The sequence below is a fragment of the Dicentrarchus labrax genome, unplaced genomic scaffold (assembly GCF_905237075.1).
Source record: "Dicentrarchus labrax unplaced genomic scaffold, dlabrax2021, whole genome shotgun sequence".
Taxonomy (NCBI): domain Eukaryota; kingdom Metazoa; phylum Chordata; class Actinopteri; family Moronidae; genus Dicentrarchus; species Dicentrarchus labrax.
The window spans coordinates 10,438,857-10,457,352 of record NW_026136718.1 but is presented as its reverse complement, the minus strand read 5'-3'; the positions used below and the strand labels follow the sequence as shown (position 1 = coordinate 10,457,352).

The 18,496-nt window shown below is 36.1% G+C and overlaps 3 protein-coding genes across 3 annotated transcripts in view; 2 read left to right on the top strand and 1 right to left on the bottom strand.

Moving 5' to 3' along the window:
• LOC127350649 (E3 ubiquitin-protein ligase rnf213-alpha-like) overlaps positions 1-1,493 on the top strand; it is a 46,166-nt gene extending 44,673 nt beyond the window's left edge. Inside the window, 1 exon segment of the mRNA XM_051377469.1 lies at positions 545-1,493. Coding sequence (XP_051233429.1) covers positions 545-701 — 157 coding nt within the window. The 3' untranslated portion in view covers positions 702-1,493.
• Positions 1,494-3,689: 2,196 nt separating this feature from the next.
• Positions 3,690-7,969, bottom strand: lsm4 (LSM4 homolog, U6 small nuclear RNA and mRNA degradation associated). Its single transcript, XM_051376659.1, has 5 exons — positions 7,813-7,969; positions 7,315-7,356; positions 6,491-6,589; positions 5,319-5,499; positions 3,690-4,594 (listed from the first exon to the last, which is right to left on the bottom strand). Exons 1-5 carry the CDS (start codon positions 7,813-7,815, stop codon positions 4,461-4,463), a joined length of 459 nt encoding a protein of 152 aa, XP_051232619.1. The 5' UTR covers positions 7,816-7,969; the 3' UTR covers positions 3,690-4,460.
• Positions 7,970-8,748: 779 nt separating this feature from the next.
• Positions 8,749-18,097, top strand: LOC127350240 (pyroglutamyl-peptidase 1). The gene is made up of 5 exons (XM_051376657.1): positions 8,749-8,952; positions 10,706-10,758; positions 12,277-12,393; positions 13,275-13,507; positions 15,212-18,097. Exons 1-5 carry the CDS (start codon positions 8,919-8,921, stop codon positions 15,402-15,404), a joined length of 630 nt encoding a protein of 209 aa, XP_051232617.1. The 5' UTR covers positions 8,749-8,918; the 3' UTR covers positions 15,405-18,097.
• Positions 18,098-18,496: the final 399 nt, after the last annotated feature.

Below are 18,496 nucleotides of genomic sequence, written 5' to 3'. Positions count from 1 at the left end.
GCTCGCACTCTATTGTTTTGTCTGTTGACTGTTAATCATTGTTTATACTGACATGTGCGGCTTGTAATTACCTCATCTATTGAGTCCGCCATCTTGAACTGCCATCTTACTACAGTAGCCCAGAACAGACAAACCAAACACTGATTCTAGATAGCACCTTCCATGCTTTTTTGCGAATTTCATGGCCAATGTACTTCCTCCTTCACTTGGTATTCAGTTGGTTGCAATCGGCAACTTCACCTCTAGATGCACTAAATCCTAAAAACTGGTCTTTGAGAATCTCTGGTGGCTGATATTTGATGTAATTTCAATGCCAGCTTGGACGACGACTGTGGAGGCTGAGTCATGGTTATTTATTAGATGTACACTGGATGTAATGCCCTTAATACAATGTGTGTGTTTAGGTCCTTGAATTGTAGAAACTGTATGGGAAAACAACCATTAAAGATGAGAATAGGAGAGGACAATTGCAAAACGTGGCCCTTCCGTTGAATGAAACTGAGAAAGTAATGTGTTAAGATTCATATTTTTTTCTTCTTCTTAGTGTGAAAGAGACAATTGCTGCCTACATGGACCGTAAAGAAGTGGAGGTGCCTCTTTACGTGAAAGAGAAGTTTCCTGGAAGTCTGGAGCTCTCCAAGATTGTGGAGACCTGGAAATACACCATCACAGCCAAACAGGAATGGATGATGGAGGGATGAATTGGAAGAGTTTTGATTTTATCAGGTTAAGATCTGATCATTTTGGAAACCAAAGGGTTTTACTTTTTCCAATATCTTTTTGCTATTTTGATAGTGACAATAAGGATAGGGAGAAAGGCCTTGGAACGAATCCTTCATTTGTAGTACATGCTCTACACAGTGAGCTGCCAGGGATTTTATCTTGTTTCTTTTTATATTTTTCTGTTTTTATTGAATTTTCTGTGATACACATGTATGAAAAATAAAAAAAACAATTCAAGGCTTTTTAAAAACAATGAAACATACCAAGAATGATTAAATCTGAATGCAGGAAGCTTCAAATATATACAGTTTATTTAGTGTTAACATGAGCCAGTCGATAATTTACTGCATTTTATCAATATAGTTGAAATAATAATAACAAAAACTGTCCCAGACTCATTTTAAGAGGAAAATGTTGTATGCATTTGATGAACATAAATGTTTTATATGGTTTTTTTTTAGGTTGTATGTGTTTTATATTATATTATCGTTTCAGGATTATTTTTACATCTTTTGCATAAAGATTATTTTATTGTTTGACCACCAGTTTAATAGTTAAGGTAATGAATCTGCAGGGTGGGGGATTAACTTTTACTTTTATTATACGTTATTTTTTTTACTTTTTTATTACAAAAATATTCTATCTTAAAATAAATCATGTTAGAATTATCAGACCCATAGCTGAGAAGGTTTGTGTGAAAGAGATTGGATATTGTTTGAGGTCTGGTTGAAGCTGATTTATATTTGTTTTTTTTGTTCAGTCTCGACATGTTTTAGGTTACAAGAGGAAAATGTTGCATGCCTTTGACAAACATAAATGTTTATATTATCAGTTTCAGGATTATTTTTTTCATCCTTTGGCTAAAGTTTATTTCATTGTTTTACCACCAAAATGTTATAGTAAAGATATAACGAATCTGCAGGGTGGTGCGATTAACTTTTTACTTTTATTACACATTATTTTATTATCTTAAAAGAAATCTTTAAAAGAAATCATGTTAGAATTATCAGACACATAGCTGAGAAGGTTTGTGTGGAAGAGATTGGATATTGTTTGATGTCTTTGATTTATCTGATTTATGTTTAGTTTTTTTTTGTTCAGTCTCGACATGTTTAGGTTTTAGAGTCTAGAGACAATCATGGTCATAGTGTGTGACCACAAGGATGTTTAACAGCCTGGATATATGTGTGTGTGAACTCTTCACTGAAGTTTTCTAGTTTCAGAAAATCTAAAATCCTTTTTAAACCTTCTAAGTCTTATTTTTAAGACTCCATAAGCAGGAAGTGTGAAGTTTTATAGTTAAGATAATGAATCTGCAGTGTGGTGGGATTAACTTTTTATTTTTATTATACATTTATTTTTTACTTTTTTTTATTACAAAAACATTTTATCTTAAAATAAATCTTTATAAGAAATCATGTTAGAATTATCAGACACATAGCTCAGAGGGTTTGTGTGGAAGAGATTGGATATTGTTTGATGTCTTTGATTTATCTGATTTATGTTTTTTTTTTGTTCAGTGTTGCTCGACAATCATGTTCATTGGGTTACTAAGAGGATTAAATATTGTATGCCTTTGACAACTTTACATAAATGTTTTTATTATCAGTTTCAGGATTATTTTTAACATCTTTTGGATAAAGTTTATTTCATATGTTTGACCACCATTTTATAGTCAAGATAAAGAATCTGCAGTGTGGTGGGATTAACTTTTTACTTTTATTATTACAAAAATATTTTATCTTAAAAGAAATCTTCAAAATAAATTATGTCAGAATTATCAGACACATAGCTGAGAAGGTTTCTGTGGAAGAGATTGGATATTGTTTGATGTCTTTGATTTATCTGATTTATGTTTTGTTTTTTTTGTTCAGTCTGGATATGTTTTAGGTTTTAGAGTCGAGACAATCATGGTCATAGTTTGTGACCACAAAGATGTTTAACAGCCTGGATATGTGTGTGTCAACTCTTCACTGAAGTTTTCTAGTTTCAGATTTCTTTTTCTTTTTAACATTTTAAGTTTTATTTTTAATCAAAATATTATGTCAAACAAGTCAAATATATAAATGTTCATATGTTTTTATTATAGGAGTGATTATTACAATTTTAAATTATTTTATTTGTATTAACTAATCAATAAATCAGTTTATATATACATACCTGAGACACTGTCAATCATATTGAAAGTATATATTATTTTATCTGCTGATCCAATCTTACTAAATGTATCTATTAAGCTTTCTGTAATTGTTTTAGATGCAGTCTGGTTCTTTTTATTGTGAGAAATTAGATTTTTAGCAGGATTTGGTATTCCAACTTTTCATCCAGTTTTCATGTCATTGTGTTTTTCAAAACTTTAAAGACATAAAGACAATGTGTAAGATTTATGCTACTAAAATAAACAATTCTAATCTTTTCTTGGTCCCATTCATATGAACTCCTTTATGTGATCAAAGAACTGGTAAGACTTTGCTGAACCTTTTCATTAGATTTTAACTTTTGTCTTCATTATACAGCATATTGTCCACATTAGTAAACCCTGAACGTCAAATCAAGAATCACAATAAAGATCCAGTGTGTAACTTTTCTATTAGCAGGAACACAATATAATATTCATACATGTCTTCATTAGTCTACAATCACCCAATAATAAGAATTATGTTTTTGTTAGAATAAGACGTTTTTATCTAAAAGACTGAGTCACACTGTGTTTCTACAGTAGCCCAGAAAGGACAAACCACACACAGGCTCTTGCCACTTATAGTTTCTCTTTGGCACTTGGAAGGGGAGGGTGAAGAGAGGGAGTTACAATCTCTAAGCACACAGCTAGATGCCCCTAAATCATCCACACTGGACCTTTAAAGGACACTAAATGTAACAGTAACATATCTGACAAAGAGAACCAACAGCAGCCGACTGTGATTGAATCTTTAAAAGGACGATAAGTTCTAAATAAATACAACAGCTTTAACAAAAGTTGTTTTATTCTCATGTTCTCATGTAAATAAATTACAACACCGTCTTTAGTTACAAAAATAAAATGAAACCCAACTAACACGAAACACGTTGGACTTAATCATTTCAGACTTAAGAAAATGAGAATTTATTTTTTTCTGGAAATCGTAATTATCATAATGTGTCATCTTACAAATGCTTTAACAAAAGTGTTGATTTTCAGGGGCTGATTCCTCGTTCCCCGACTGTCAATCTACTGCTGTGATCGGACCGTACAGCGCAGCAGACAAACAAAAAGGTTGCAAGAACTTCACAGACAACACACAAATAAAGAGCAAGTTAAAAAAAAATATTCATGCAACATAAGTTGGGGCCGGGCAGTTTCTTTACCATGAAAACCAAAGAAATTAAAATAAAAACCTAATTCCAGTGTACCAACTGATGGGAAACTTTTTTTGGGATAATATAATGTGATTTATGATACAAAACATTCTTGCAAAGTTGTAATGATTCATATACATTGATACTAAAGAAGAAGTCTGTCAGCTGAGACTGATACACTGGTACGTGGTCATAATAAAAAAAAGCAAATTACAGATGCTAAAAAACAAAATTCAGTGCCAAAGCACAGCTTCTCTTTGCTTCTCCCAGTGTGATTTCTACAATGGTCCGTCTTGACAAATATCACAGCAGAAGGAAACACCAGAGAGTTAATTTTATCTTCATGTACTGAAGGAGTAATCGCTCTGAGTTATGTGTTGTTGATGGTTTAATGTTGTCTCTCAGTGCTGGTTCTTCATTCCCTGTGGTTTGCCCAGTTTCTTATCCTGCTGCTGCGGCTGTTGTTGCTGCTGCTGCTGCTGCTGCTGCCCCCGACCAGGGCCGGTCATTCCTCTGCCACGGCCACCGAACAGACCTACAGAGAGAGCCAGAGGTGGAGAGAGGAATGTCATTTTTGTTAGCTATGGTCAGTATTGTTCAGACAGAAAAATATGTATAATAGCTTAGAGTTTGCCAGATTTAGTCAAGTCATCTAATGTCTGACAGGTTTCACTCTGAGTGAACGGAGGTGCTGAGGTGAATACAGGAACTGTGATAGTGGCGCTCAAAAAAACATGCACACAAAAAGCTAATCCTACTACTTTTGACTTTTTCTAGAGCACAATGATCCTAACCTATAATTGCTTTAAAAACACATAAATTAGCAGCAACATTGGCCAAATGTGTCTCATATAATTTTTTCTGATATAAACATCTTGAATTTGAGCTGCTGAAATGTGGGAGTAGATAAGACGACATACAGTGTGTGGAGATGCAGACCAATGGGATAGAAAAATATCTTTAGCTCTCTAAAGAGTATTTTCCAGTTATATAATTTGACATTTTAATCAGCCTAATGATAGAAATTCCTCCATTCATTAAAGAGTAGGGAACTCTTCAACGACTTAAAACAAAAATCTTACATGATTTACACCTGACACTGACGATAAAAGAAGCATTTTAATGTTTTGGGCAAAAGTGATGATCCTGAGAGGGTGTGCACTTTATATTAGCAGAGAAGTTTGGAAACAACCAAAATCGGATGTGCAAATATTCCCATTAAGACGGCAGGACACAAACAAACGTGCGTTTCCACTCACCGCGGCCGGCTCCTCCTCTTCCTTTGCCCTGCTGTTTGTTCTGCTGGGTGCCTCCACGTCCGCGGCCCTTCGACACAACCTCCTCCTTCACCATGTCGATGATCTCGTCTGGAATTCGCAGATACTTGATGGTGCTTCCTCTGATGTAGCACTCGGGCATCCTCCAGAACTTATCTCCATCCTGCCAGAGGGGAGTGGAGGCGTCAATACATCCTAATAGTAATGTCTCTTTTAAAAAGTTTCAGTCTATATCTTTGAGGTCAGTTTAGGATCTCTGTCCTTTGTTTTCTATTGTAGTTTCATGGGAGTGATTGCTATTTTTCTTGTATTTTTTTCATTTCATTTTTTTGTAATTATTTACAGGCCAAAATAAATGTGTGTTTGCTTAGTCATTATTTTATTTTAACATTTTGGCTTTTTGCCCACCATCATTTTAATACAGAATAATCAGAGGGTATTTGCAAGTACAGTTTGAGATTCTACTCACACTGTAACAACAGCAAAATGGGAACAAATGATTAACTGACTGGTGGAATAATTAAGTAATAAATCAACAGAGGGGTAAATGATTCACATTTTCATAACTGGTTAATTTCTCCGGTCAATTATCCAGAGAAACGTTTGCTGATCAGCAAATCCAATGCAAAGGATTGCTGTTTTTCAAATGATTTATAGGAATATTGTTTTTTGACATTAGACTTTATAAGCAATTTGCCCTGATTAGCATTTTGTAGGCTCAGTGATAAAATAGTTAACTAAAATGAAGTTTAAGGGATTACAAAAATAATTGTTAATTTCAGCCACAGAAGCAAGTTTAATAAATGATGACACCTGAAAGTAAACACTGAGAGGCTGTATAAACTAGTAACAGTAAAAGATAAAAGAACACAAAAGTACTGGACCAAAAACTAAACAAAAAAATGTAATTAATCTTAAGATTATGAACTATGGAGTGATTGTTAAAAGCCTCTGTGGTTAATGGCCATAATCTTTTCTTGCCCGTTATATTTTAAGAGCGATGCAACTTATCTACAGCAGGAGACTCTGCAGACAACACTGACACCTACAGCTAGAGCTACATGTTAACACTGGGCCACAGAGATGTCTATTGCTACTACTACTTGTCCTCTCTCACTGCTGGAAGCACTGTGTCTGAAGTGATTTAGCTTTACCCTCGAGGTGCAGATAACTTCTCTCAGGTTGATGTTCATCCAGTTGTCACAGCTGACAAGGTGGCCGTTGTATGTCTCTCCATTCTTCAGCTCCACCAGCTGAGGAGAGAAAGGACATAAACAGCCGTCAGCTTTATAATACTGACGACACAATGCAGGATGGGTGACAAGACACAGCAAGTACAGGCTACACAGATTGCAAGGTACAATACAAGCAAAAACAAAAACAACGTTGCCAGGGTTGGAGGTAGTTTATCAAATTATACTGAAATAATTTAACTTGATAATAAAAAAATTAAAAAAGCTGAAACTGCAACAGGAGCAGCACATAGAGCATAATACTAACTAATTATATATATATATATATATATATATATATATATATATATATATATATATATATAAATAAAACTATCTATCTTTATAAGATTTTAAAACAAATAATTATTTAAAATGTAAATAAAGCCCAAGGGAAGCCGACCAAACCTTAGTAACTGCATAAAGGTTACTCTTAAACTATAAAATGATCAGAAGACAGATTAAAAACAGTATAAATATTTACATTTACTGCTTACAGACTAACAATCAGGAACGGTTAGTTTCTTTACAGTTATAGATAAAATACTTTGGGTGATTTAATTTTGCCTTCTTTCAGTCCGTAAGCATTTCTTCCCTTTCTGATCTGATACCTTGCAATAATGATCAGCAGTTTAACAGCTAAGTTATATAAATCAATAAATAAACAGATAATAAACATTAAAATGTGTCAAGTTGCTGCACATCCACATGCTTTAATAAACTCAGTGACAGCAGTGTCTCCTCACCATGGGATGGTTCTGGGCAGTCTTCAGCAGAGAGAGTGGAAGCTGCAAAATCAAAAGACAAACAGGTCACAGGTAGGAACTCACCTGTCCATCAACAGCATGTCAGGGCTGCTTTTGAGGTTACACTCAAACTTTAACCTTCAGACATACACAACCTTCCTTTAACTGACTAACTCCTGCAGGCTGTCTGCTACAATGGAGAACCCATAACTCACCCAGCAGTGTGTTATCTCAATTAAACCAACTCCACTTGCAGTTCAATAAGCTTCAATCACCAGTTCAGCCCGATATAGAGGAGTTATCGGTAGCGGTATGTATTTAAAAACAACCGACTGTGTGTCAGTGATGTTTTAATGGCGCTGAAGCAGCTAACGCTAACAGACCGCAGCTAACACACACACACTCATTAATATGACGTCAGTTAGCACAGCAGGCGGGTAACAGACAGTGTGAGACAACTACCGACGCTTTATCTGAACTCTACTGTTAAATACTTACCATAGTGGCAGTCTCTTTGATTCAGTGTCTCACTTTCTGTCTCAGTTCGTCACTGACACGATTTCACTTCTTCTTCTTCTTCTTCTTCTTCTTCTTCTTCTTCTAATGCTTTTCCGGCGCCGCGGTGCGTAATCAGTGACGTACGACGAGCTGCTGCCCCCTACAGTTAAGAGCAGGCGTTGCAGATTCTTCTTCTTCTCTCTTGTTTTAGGGCGGTTGGCCTCCAGCTTATTGGTGCCCTTACCGCCACCCTCTGGTCCGGAGTGTGAGTCAGAAACTATCAATAAATAACGATCAATAACTACAATATAATAATGTACAATAACCCTGTGTATCTATCTATCTATTTATTTATTTATTTATTTATTATTTATTTTTCCATTGCAGAAATTCTAAAACATAAATACAAACAAACACATCTACCCATGCTGTATATATTGTATACTTTCATATCTACCTTCCTCATGTACATAAAGAAACCTGCACCTAAATATGTATTTCAACATCCCTTGCACTATTGTCTACTCTCTACAAATGTTATTTGTTTGTTTATTTATGTAAACCTGTTTAGTTTATGTCTATTTTGTTGAGCTTGTTGTCCTGTTTATTATCTATGCTTAGTCTTCCTGGTATGTGTGCACATGCCTGGCCAATAAAAGTGATTCTGCTTCTGATAAATAAAGAAACACCGCAATTAATAACCTAAGAAAATAACTTTACATTAGTACAGGAGGAAAAAAACATATATAAATAGTGAAAATCATAATATTATCTACTTATTCTTGCCAATTACTAATTCATATCATATATATATATTATATTTATTTACCTATTAATCCACTATCTGTGTTTATTTATTTGTTTACGTCAATTTTTTTACGTCCCCCACTTGATTTATCAGCGTCACGTTGCTGACGTAATCACGCAACGTCGCCCGTTGAGCCGAGGACCGGTCGGGAGTGTGGCAGAAGGAGCCGTTAGCGGTGGAGGGTGCTCGCTCCCTTTACGGTCCTGGTCCACAAACAAATACAAGACCCACTAACAAATAAAAGAAATAAAAAAAAAGGAAACAACGGGACTCCCTCCCACCTGTGACCGGACGGGCGATGGATAACAGTAAACGGACGGTGGTCGTTACAGGTTTGTCTTCTTTGTCCCGCCGTAGTTTTCTTTGTCGGCAGCCTGAAACAACCGGATGAAGTGGAGGAAAAGTTGTAGAGATGACAGCTGCTGTAACGTTAATGGCGGTCGGGCTGTTACTGCTCCACTCTGCTGCTGGAGACTGTCGATTCAAACGTTGTTGCTTTGTTGGTTGTGATAGTGACAACATTGAAGTGGTGGTGGGTTATTTTAGTACAATCTGAGGCTCCTGACAAGATATGTGACATTATATATATATATTTTTTTTATCGTTGTTGTTTTCTGTTTACTTCACCAAAGGCCACAATCAATATAAAGATAAATAGTATAAAAAAAACACTAAATAACTCTCTAGAAATGATAGAAATGTGTAATAATTGTAGTTATTGGTGAAATATGTTAACTATAGACTGTGGTCTATATCATTAGGTGCACAAATAAAAATCAGAGTTATCTCTGACAGCAGTTTTTTGGTTGTTATTATCTTTAAATGTCACTTTAATATGTGTGAATGACAGACAATGCTGGGAAAAGGCTTCCTACATCTATGAAATTATTATGTTGTATTGTCTGGGATTCATATGCAGAGATTTAGTTGTAATAGTCAAAACATTTTCAACTTGTCTGTACAAAAGAAAGAGTGTCTATTCGTCTTTATGGCTTTGTATTGTGAGTTTGTTCTCAACACCCGGCCTCTTTCCAGACAGACATGGTGTTATTTTTATAGATTTGGGTAAAGTGGTTAAAAGTAAATAACAAGATAACCCAATAACCAACCAATGATTGTGTTCCAGTATCAATATCCTGCTGTATTTTTTTGTATTGAAGCATTTTATTTACAATTTAATCACATTCCTCTTTATTGTAATATTACATTTTGAACCTAAAGCTGTTTTTAGCTGCGTCCTACCAATCTGTCTTAAAAGCTGCTTTATGTGTTTGTAGCATTTTGCATCATTATAAATTAAACAAGAAAGACTCTACCTAAATAATGATTACAGTGACATGAATGTATCAGTAAGTATTCACTTCTAACCACTTAAATATAATATTTTTCCAAGTGCACAAACTACAGTCATGCACATTCAGTCTGTGGAGGATAACAGAAGCAGGGACTTGATGTTTTCAGACACAAAGGGGTGCAGAGGCTTGCAGTCCCCGGCTAATAGAAGATGTGTAGATTGCCTGGGAACAGCACCTTCACAATAGCGGGCCGGCTTGCAGCTGCCGGCCCCTCACTCTGCTCCTTTTCAGCAGCCTGTCAGACAGACTGACCCCCCTCTGCCTCCACCCAATCCCCAGAGACCGGCTGACCCTTAGAAAGGTGGTGGAAGGGGATCAGTTATAGATCCCTATATAAACAAGCTTGAGTGAATATCCATAGGCTGCTGCTATTTCGTAGGAGGAGTGGAGTGATTTTTAGTGAAAGTGATTTTAATTTGGTAATTCAAGGAAAGCATTGACATCAACACACTAAGGTCTCATATTCAAGCCTAACAACGCAGCCCATTCAGTAGGAGTTAATTCATTCTTTATTACAAAGGGAGATTCCTAAGATAGCCCATAGCTGTTTGGAAGTTACACTGCGTTCACTCATCTGCTTCCACAGAATTAAATGTATTTGCATTTGCTTTTTAACGTTATTTTTCTAATGTGAGACCCACTAGAGACCATGTTGCAGGAACACACAACACATCATTGTTTACATAATGTAACTCAGTGCAGCAACTACAATAACTTATGTGTTTTGCAGGTTTTGGGCCATTTGGAGAGCACACGGTCAACGCCAGCTGGGTAGCAGTAGAGGTGTGTTTTCCACATTCATTATGTTTTTCTGTGGTGTGAAATAAATCAGCGTGAGGTACTTATATTAAAACAAGACTGTTGCAATTGATACTTTTTTAAATTTCTATGTATTTAGTTTATGTCAACAAACAATTTATCTCTCATGTTGAGCTTGTTCTAGTAGAGGTCACATGATGCTCTGATAGTCGCCGGCCGGCTTCACCCCATGCAGCAGTGTGTCGGAGGCTCTCTGCGTCCTACTGGGGAAAACACATGTGGGGGATGACGGTGGTTGTCAGGGTGTCTAGACGGACTTGATAAGGATATTAAAGGCAAACAAAAGGCCGCTTTGTGGCGAGGTCACAGACGTGGTCAAACAAGCCTCTTTTTAATACAAGTGGGGGTCAGTGTCCAGGGCTATTTGTCCTGCGGGAGATTGGGGGAGGTGTTCGTCTAGTGGCTGTGAATTTGACACAGATTTTTCTTACTTACAATATGTGTGATTGCATCTTTTATTTCTTGCTTTTTTCATGCTTTTACTTTTGAATATGGTTGAGTATTGCAGTTAAATCTTCTAATTTGCAGTTTACATTTCTTTTTTCAAAGGGTAAAATCATGTTATTTAGAAAGGGCAAGGCCAGTGAGAAACATCTGTCCTTTAAGAAAAAGCAAAAAGGACTGACATTTACCTGCTCAAACAGAGTTAATTAACATTAGCCCAAGATCATCATCACTGGTTCTGAAAAGTGTATTGTGTATTTGTATGATTTTGTATTGTATTGAATGGGAAATATTGTTTTAATTTTAAAGTAATGTATATTTTACTATAGCACACTAAAGCTGACGACAGGCAAATGTAAGGGCATATTTTACAACATTTCTTTCAGTGAAGAGGGAATAGAAAAAGAGAGCAGTGATCATTTACTAAACTAATGCACAGTTGGAGAAGTGAAAAAGGCTTGAATGAAAGGCTGCTGTTGCTAATATATTTAATATTATTATTATATTGATTTACTACAGTTTTATAATTTTGTATTATATAAACTCAGAGGTGCACCTACTTGCTTCACTCATTCTTAACAAGACCATAAGATGCTGTTAAAAGCACAAAAAGGTATCAAGTGGACTTTTTATATTTTGTCTTGTCACATACTGAAAAACTAGTTTTCATGCTTGTGTATTATCAGGTTACGTATGGTTCTGTTTTGTAGTTGTGCTAACTTGCTTTTGAGTACAGCGTTACAATCATTGGTCCACCTCTCCACATATTAAAACTAGTTTGAACTAAACCTTTTTTCTAGTCGATAAATTTTGGAGCTTGCCAGTGATGCTAATCAGCCTTAATTTCACCGAGATAACCTGTGCATACATTACATTAAATGGGCGTGTATGATCACTTGACAAGTATAATTAGATTTTTGTTCCCACATGCTGATAGTGTGCAAATTAAAAATTAAATTTTCAAAATAAAATGAAAAATGCCAAAGCTTTTTAAAAGGGGAATTATTTTAGTTTTGATGTTTTTGTTTGTCCTCACAGGAACTGAAGAAACTTGGACTGGGCAGTGAAGTGAACTTGCATGTGTCTGAAGTTCCTGTAGAGTATCAGACAGTCCAGAGTTTGGTTCCCTCATTATGGAAGCAGTATCGTCCACTGGTAAGAGGAGAACACAGGAGAACACACCCATCCACATTATTCCAGTGTGAAAGGTGCAATACAAGAACTTGTGTCTGCCTCAGTTTCATATTACGTCTGAATTTACTGCCACATATTTCAGGTCTGATGTAAGTTATAATAGGATCGGATACACCCTGAGAACAGTCGGATAATAATAAATGTGTGGAACACATCCTGCATTAAATTGCAGACTTTTAATCAAGAAATGACTGGCTCTGATGCAAGCTCTTTATGAGGGAGTTTTGGGTCTGGTTTAGTAGTTCTTGGGTTCAGATGTGTGTTTTGTGTTGAATATACGTGCATTTCTGGTCCAGTAAAAAAAAAATCACAGCTCCTTTTTAGACAACTGGGGTTCAAACAAGCACAGAAGTCTGAGAGAGATGCCACATATATATTGTGATCGATCTTGGAACCCACTGATTATTGTCTGATGACGATTTAGTCTATGGGGGCAACGGCCAGTGTTTCAGGGTTTTCGGTGTAGCCAGCAGATATCCGGGTCAAGTCCTCCTCTGCAGTCTGATTAGCAACTTGATACGCAAGAATGGCAAGACAGACACATTAGGGTTAATCTCCACAGATATCTGCGTATGACTGCAAATTAAAAAAAAGCAAAATTGTTGTCAGACAATGGTGGACAGGTTCCGAGGTTGCACTCCAGCCAAAGCATCCCTCCTCTTTTGCTGTCCACATGAACTGTTTACCTGCTTTCATCCAACGCCCGCTCAGATGTGATTGGTCAATACTACTCGGAATACAAATCGCCAAAATCTTGGTCCTTTGCATACAGATTCTGATATTTATCTTTTTATACTAAGTATATTATGATTAATGATTTTATTGTTTCCTTTGTTTGCCAGTTGGTAGTTCATGTTGGAGTCTCAGGTATGGCCACCACTGTCACACTGGAAAAGTGTGGCAGAAATCACGGCTACAAGGGCCTGGACAACAGCAGCTTCTGTCCTGATTCACAGTGTTGCATCGTGGGAGGCCCGGACTGTATCGACTCAGTCATTGACATGGAATCAGTCTGCAAAAGAGTGAGCGCCTCTGGGCTGGGAGTAGCTGTGTCCGTCTCCAAAGACGCTGGAAGGTAATATTTACTCATTTTCTTTTAGTTAAACTCAGCTTTTGTTTTGACTTTCACGTCTGAATCATATGCTTCAAATCCAGAGGGAAAGTTATATGAAAACACATTCATGTCAACACACAAATCAGACGTACGCAATGTTTACCCTCTGCATTGTGAGGTGCATTCAGGTTGACAGTTTGAGAGCTGAGGTGAAACTGTGTGCAATAAAGGATGGAGGAGAGGTGGGATGTACTGTTGCTTAATGGGAACTCAAATCTCTTCCATCTGTGCAAATAAAGTTGAGTCAAAATAGCAAACTACCTCATTAGATCATCGATAAACAATACAATAAATAACAAAAGGTATACTTCTTTCTGGTGTAGGTAGTGTATCTTAAAAGAACACATTGCAGTTTATATATTTTTGTATTTATTTTTTACTACTACTACTGATAATAGGCCAATTATATCTATATGTCATTTGAATCCCATTAAACTGAAGATAAATATGTTTCATTAAAGATAATAACCTGACCTGTGTTTTTGTCATTGGAGACGACCACAAAGCAGAAATTTAACAAAATACTTTTCTGCAAGACATTTTACATAATTTTGTAGTAATAATGACCACATTAGTAAAATGTTGTTATTAAACAAGTCTCTCTCTCTCTCTCTCTCTCTCTCTCTCTCTCTCTCTCTCTCTCTCTCGTTAGTGAAGCCTGTTAACATGGAGGTACTGTATACACAGGATTGCTACTAGATAACTTACACAGCAGCAGTTTATATGACAGAGATCTTATCTGCATTATCTACCGAAGTTAATGAGCCTGAACAATACAGGAATACAGGAGACAAAAAACTTTATTATATTGACATTAGATTGTTTAAAAAACTGATAACTGATAACATCAGTTCATGTGTGTTAACAAATAAAATCATTAAATACATTTTTTTTATAAGAATCCCTTAAATGTAGTTATTAAAGTATTGTAAACAGTGAGTGTGACGAGGTCAAACTGATGCAGTCTAATACAACAGTCCTGCAATAAATCTTCCCTTCATAAAGGTTATAATGTTCTGTTTTGTATTGATTCAACTTTATGAGGATTTTGGAGGCTGCAGTTTGTGGTGTTGTTGAACTGTCTTGTGTTACACTGAGAAGTGTTTCTGTTGTTTCGACTTCCCTCACTGATATAAATGGATTTATATTTACATTTTTAAAATCTTATTTATAATAGGACTGCTGTATTAGACTTCATTATCATCATCATCTTTGGTATTTCTGTACTACACTTTCTTGTGCTGATGCTGATACACCTGCGATAAGCTAGAATCTGACATGCTGAGATATTTATCAGGTTATAGAAACAAAATCAACATTTTCATTAAATATAACAGCAGGTGTTGTGATCTGGCTGGCTTACTTTACGTCCATGTGTACGGCTAATCTATGGCGTCACTCACATGATGCCATAAAGATGTTATTTATGTGTGTGCTTTGCGCTTTGTATATGTTTGTCAGCACAAGGTTATCCAGGCAGAAATTGGGAACCTTATAAACAAATGTATGCGCACATTGGAAAAAATGGAAAATACCATAAATTATGTATTGGTGAATCCTTCCAAAGCACTTCTAATATGCGTCCAGTTTAATAGCTTTTATTGCATGTTCCATTTAATGTAACCAAGCCTTTCGTTCATTTGATGCTACTTTCTTCTCAAACAGGTATCTCTGTGATTTCACCTACTACACGTCTCTGTACCTGAGCCACGGTCGCTCTGCCTTCATTCATGTGCCTCCTCTTGGAAAGCCTTACAGCCGGGAAGACCTGGGCCGTGCCCTGCAGGCCATCATCCGGGAGATGCTGGAGCTTCTGGACCAGGCCGAGGAGAAGATTCACTGCCAGCACTTCCACTAAGTGACCTCCAGATGCCAACCAGCCTCTCCAGCCTTTACCACACAAGAGAAATTGCACTTAACCACAAGTAGCCAAACTTCTTTTTTGTTTGTTTTTTATTGTCATCTTTTCTTGGACAAAATGAAAATGTTGGTGTATCCCATCTTTTTAGTGTTTGTTCCTCTTTGTCTTAGGTTTTTGCTTCATGTTTTGCCTCATTCCGTTGTGTTTTAATGTCTCCCGAAGGTGAGAGGATAAAATGGAGGTCTCGAGACAACCCTCAGTCACACTATAATATAAGCTTTTGTCCCACTTCCAAGGAACATAAAACTTTCTGACTTTGGAGTTTATAATATGTGAAAAACGTTTAGGTTCACTAAGAAACACAGAAGCAAAGTGCAGCTCATATTTGTTTATATGCAGAGGGTCTGTAAAGTGACAGACAGTCAACCTATAACCCCAAATGTGACTCCTATTAATGCACCTTATAGGGTTAGGGTTATTGAAATGGTTATAGAAGTCACATCTGGAGAAACTGTGAATAAACTCTACAGTATTTAACTTCCATAATGCTTCATCCTCAGATTTTGAGTTTCATATTTTGAATTTCCAAACTTCCACTCAGACACAGTATGTTACAGTCAACTCACCTCAGTGTCTATAAATGATTAATGTACATGATACATTATGGGTTAAGTAGAAATGTTTAGCAGTGAACTGTGTTTGCTAAGTTCTGTTTTCTTTTAACTACCTTCTAACTTTGCTGTTTCACACTTGATGTTACGTTGTTTTTTCAAGTCCTTTTTTCTTTATAAGAAGTTGTAAATTTGCCTACTTTTACAAAGGTTATTTAAATCAGGGAACGGGTTGGTTCCAGCTCATATTCCCCCAGTTTGTTGGCCCAATTCTGACAGAAACCCCCCCCCCAAATCCACTCCACTGAGATCTGGCCCCAGGTTGTGCAATGTTATTTACAGATCTCAAGTTCAGTGATTTAGTTTTAGTTTGTCAGTATTATATTGTGGCTGCACAGTTATTTGAGAAAATTTAGATTTTTTGACATTTTCAGATTTCATTAAACAATTTCCGGTTCTAAATCTAAATTGTATTAATTAATATCCATTAATATTCCTTTTAAATGACTGAACAAATAGAAGATATTTTCTCTCCTGTTCATTTAATATAATGAGTTACTGTGGACTGTGCTGGATTTCTGGGTAGTAAAGTCCTTTTACTGATTTGGGACATTAGTAAAAATGCCTATTTAAACCTAACTTCACAAAGATGCACATTTTTAAACCGTGAAGACCAAATTACAAAATCACAATTTATTCTATTTTTCCACAATTGTGCAGCCCTACTTGTTATTCCTTGGTTAAAGCTTTCCGTTGTTCCCTTCATTGAATCAGATATAGCTGCTTATTTTATCTGAGGATTTGATTTGATGAAGTTGGACTCTCAGTTCAGTCAGAGTTGGGCCTGGACATTTATTTCTGTAGCACTTTCTTTTTCTTTTCTTTTTTTACTTAATCTGGAATAATGGACAACAGTTTTACTTATGTGAATGCTTGCATTTTGTATTTTTATTTTCAGTCACTTTAACTTGAGATATATAGCTTTCCAGACATACACATATCAAGTTTTAACCCTAATCCCCAATAATTATAATTATGTATGTGACGTATGCTTTATTTTTCCTGAGCTTTGGTTTGATCTTACCTGTGAAGCAGCAGATTATGTCACTGTGTCTGTGGTGGTGCCACTCCCAGGTGTAAATGTTCTGTTTTATGGCTTTTTTTGTATTGGATTGTCTGTTTCACTGTGTAAACCAGCATTTTCCTGCCTGCTGAGTCGTCAGAACAGCCCATGCCACCTAACACATCTTTGGTTTTATCCGTTTTAGTAGACGTTTTAGAATCAAATGGTCTACATTGTAAACTGTCAGAGCTAGTCTTAGGAAAATAACTGAACACTGTGCTTAGTGTTTTTAGTTACATGTTTCAAGCAAGTTAGTGCAACTGAGTTTGAATAAATTGTCGTTATTTTTAGCAGTGTGTGTCATTTTGATTGCTAGTCACACCATGGTTTGTACCACAAAGTATCATCCTGGAGAACTGAGCTTAACAGAATTGAACTTCTTCTCAGACCTAAATTTTTATCTTTGCATTTGTCATTGAACTTACATCTCCGTAATGTGGTTTTAAGATGTCTTATCAAATTGTTGAAATGATGGGCAGGTTTTAGTTCTGAGTTTGTAGGTGCTGATATTTTTTGTGAGTGCTGAGGAGTGAAAGAGTTGTGGAGGAGCTGCCCCTAAAATGTCTGTTCAAAAAAACTGAAAAGCCTCAAGTTTACATATGAGGTGACCTCTGACCCTGACTCTGTCCTGTGCCTTGCTGTTGTTTATGTGTGTTATGAAAAAGGCCTTAAAATGCCCAATGGGTCAGTTCAAAGATATATTGTTGATGCTGTCCAGTCAGATGTGTGGCTACCTCAAAAATACTTCTTTTTTTTTTTTTTAATCTCAGTGTGTGCTCTGTTGGACAATAACATTGTGGCTCTGTGAATTATTGTGAGTTTCTCTGTTTACGGAGAATCCTCTGAAAGGTATCTTCTACTGCTTCTGACATTAACAAAGCAATGTTACAACAAGTAATCTTGGCTTTGCAAAAGGAAAGGCTTTGAAATAAAGAGAATTAAAGGATTACAAGTGACATCTTTGTGTCTATTATAACTGTGTTTTTTTTTACACTACTCACTAGTTATACCTATTAAAAGCATGTCATTGATTTGTCACACACAGTTGAGTTAGAAAGTTGGTAGAGTCAGCATAACAGGCTGATCAAAGAGCATAGATGTTACTATGAAACGCCACTGTGTCATTAATAATTTGCCCGACATCTGCAAAAAACATGTCCGAACCCCATGTATATACCCTTCTGCCTCCTATTAAGTACAGTGCACATAATGGGTTTTATTATTTGCCTAAAGACTCAACCAGTACTTCTATCGAGCTCTCTGTGTGTTTTCTTTTATTACTTTGTGGTATTTGGATGAAAAACAACCCTCTTCATGAATATGTATCTTTTAAACACAATGTAAAGGTAGATTTT

Coding starts and splice junctions, on each gene's coding strand:
- lsm4 (XM_051376659.1), bottom strand. Junction 6,590..7,314: donor CTGCCCAGAACCATCCCATG/GTGAGGAGACAC, acceptor TTCTCTCCTCAG/CTGGTGGAGCTGAAGAATGG. Junction 5,500..6,490: donor AAGTTATCTGCACCTCGAGG/GTAAAGCTAAAT, acceptor CCCCTCTGGCAG/GATGGAGATAAGTTCTGGAG.
- LOC127350240 (XM_051376657.1), top strand. CDS start 8,919: ATGGATAACAGTAAACGGACGGTGGTCGTTACAG. Junction 12,394..13,274: donor GGAAGCAGTATCGTCCACTG/GTAAGAGGAGAA, acceptor TTTGTTTGCCAG/TTGGTAGTTCATGTTGGAGT. Junction 13,508..15,211: donor GTCTCCAAAGACGCTGGAAG/GTAATATTTACT, acceptor CTTCTCAAACAG/GTATCTCTGTGATTTCACCT.